Raw genomic sequence first — 1429 nt, 5'->3', positions numbered from 1 at the left:
ATGAGGATTGTGCTGTTGGGCAACACTGGATCAGGAAAAAGCGCATCAGGAAACACCATCCTGAATGAAGACCTTTTTGATGTGAAACACTCTTCAGGATCAGTTACAGCGAGCTGTAACAAACAAGAAGCAAATGTGGATGGATGCACCATATCAGTTATTGACTGTCCAGGTCTGTTTGACACTCGCGATAAAGAAATACTGCAGACTGTAACAGGGCAGTGCATGAGCCTGTCTTATCCAGGGCCTCATGCATTTCTGCTGGTGATGAAACTGGGAGTGAAATTCACAGAGGAGGAGAAGAATGTTATGAAATGGATTCAGGAGAACTTTGGAGAACATGCCATTAACTACACCATCATTCTGTTCACTCATGCTGATATGCTGAAGGGCAAGCATGTAGAGACATATATCAGTAGAAGCAATGAGCTAAAGCAATTGATCAAGACCTGTTGGGGCAGATATCACTCATTTAACAATGAGAACATAAATAATCCAGATCAGGTCACAGAACTGCTGCAAATGATACGCAAAATGGTCCTTTTTAATGGAGAGAAACACTATGCTATTCAGATGAATAAATAAACCCAGGAAAAGTTCAAATCTCAAAGACACTGGAAAACAAATGTACAGTTGTACTACAAGGAAGCATTGTAGCAGTTGTGGTGAGGTTTTGTGGCAGTTCCTGTAGTTTAGATTAGATTAACAGGCAGAATTAGGGTAACTTTTTAAGATTTGCTGCCTATACTACATCATATAGCACATAATATACACTAATATTCACTTTAAATGTTTAAAAAATGCTTTCACATAATACAGATATTTTAGTAACTTTGCTGTCTTTTATTTTTCTTCTTACATTCATGCATTTACATACATGTCAGCTGTTTGAAATAAATTCAAAAGTCAATTGCCACTATTAACAAACAAGAGACTTTGTTTCCTATACATTGAATTCTATGGTGTACCAAACTGAAAAACTTAAGCAGAGCAGAATAGTAAATAAATGACAACAATCTGAAAGGTTTTGCAGAGATGTTTGATTGCCAGTGTCTCGCAAGATCAGATCCAGGTGTACTGAGCGATTCTTTTCAGGTATCAATAGCTGAGAGGTTAGTGTTACATAGGTTACACTTAGAATAAACTTAAGCAGAGCAGAATAGTAAATAAATGACAACAATCTGAAAGGTTTTGCAGAGATGTTTGATTGCCAGTGTCTCGCAAGATCAGATCCAGGTGTACTGAGCGATTCTTTTCAGGTATCAATAGCTGAGAGGTTAGTGTTACATAGGTTACCGTCACTTAGAATATATTTTTTTCATCATGAAGAAAATAATATTTATACTAAGACACAATGACCACTAAGATCAATTTTAAAGAAATTCCAAATAATTACTAACAATAAAATTATCTGAAATGTGAACAGTTG

General features: G+C 36.2%; 1 protein-coding gene across 1 annotated transcript; it reads left to right on the top strand.

Annotated features, from left to right (window-relative positions):
- On the top strand, nucleotides 1-585 carry LOC107729629 (GTPase IMAP family member 7-like). The gene has a single exon (XM_016540267.1). The coding sequence runs from the start codon at nucleotides 1-3 to the stop codon at nucleotides 583-585; it is 585 nt and encodes a 194-aa protein (XP_016395753.1).
- The last annotated feature ends 844 nt before the right edge of the window (nucleotides 586-1429 follow it).

Source organism: Sinocyclocheilus rhinocerous, unplaced genomic scaffold (genome assembly GCF_001515625.1).
Source record: "Sinocyclocheilus rhinocerous isolate Xijiao unplaced genomic scaffold, SAMN03320098_v1.1 scaffold5357, whole genome shotgun sequence".
NCBI lineage: Eukaryota > Metazoa > Chordata > Actinopteri > Cypriniformes > Cyprinidae > Sinocyclocheilus > Sinocyclocheilus rhinocerous.
This window is presented reverse-complemented; position numbering and strand designations above follow the sequence as displayed.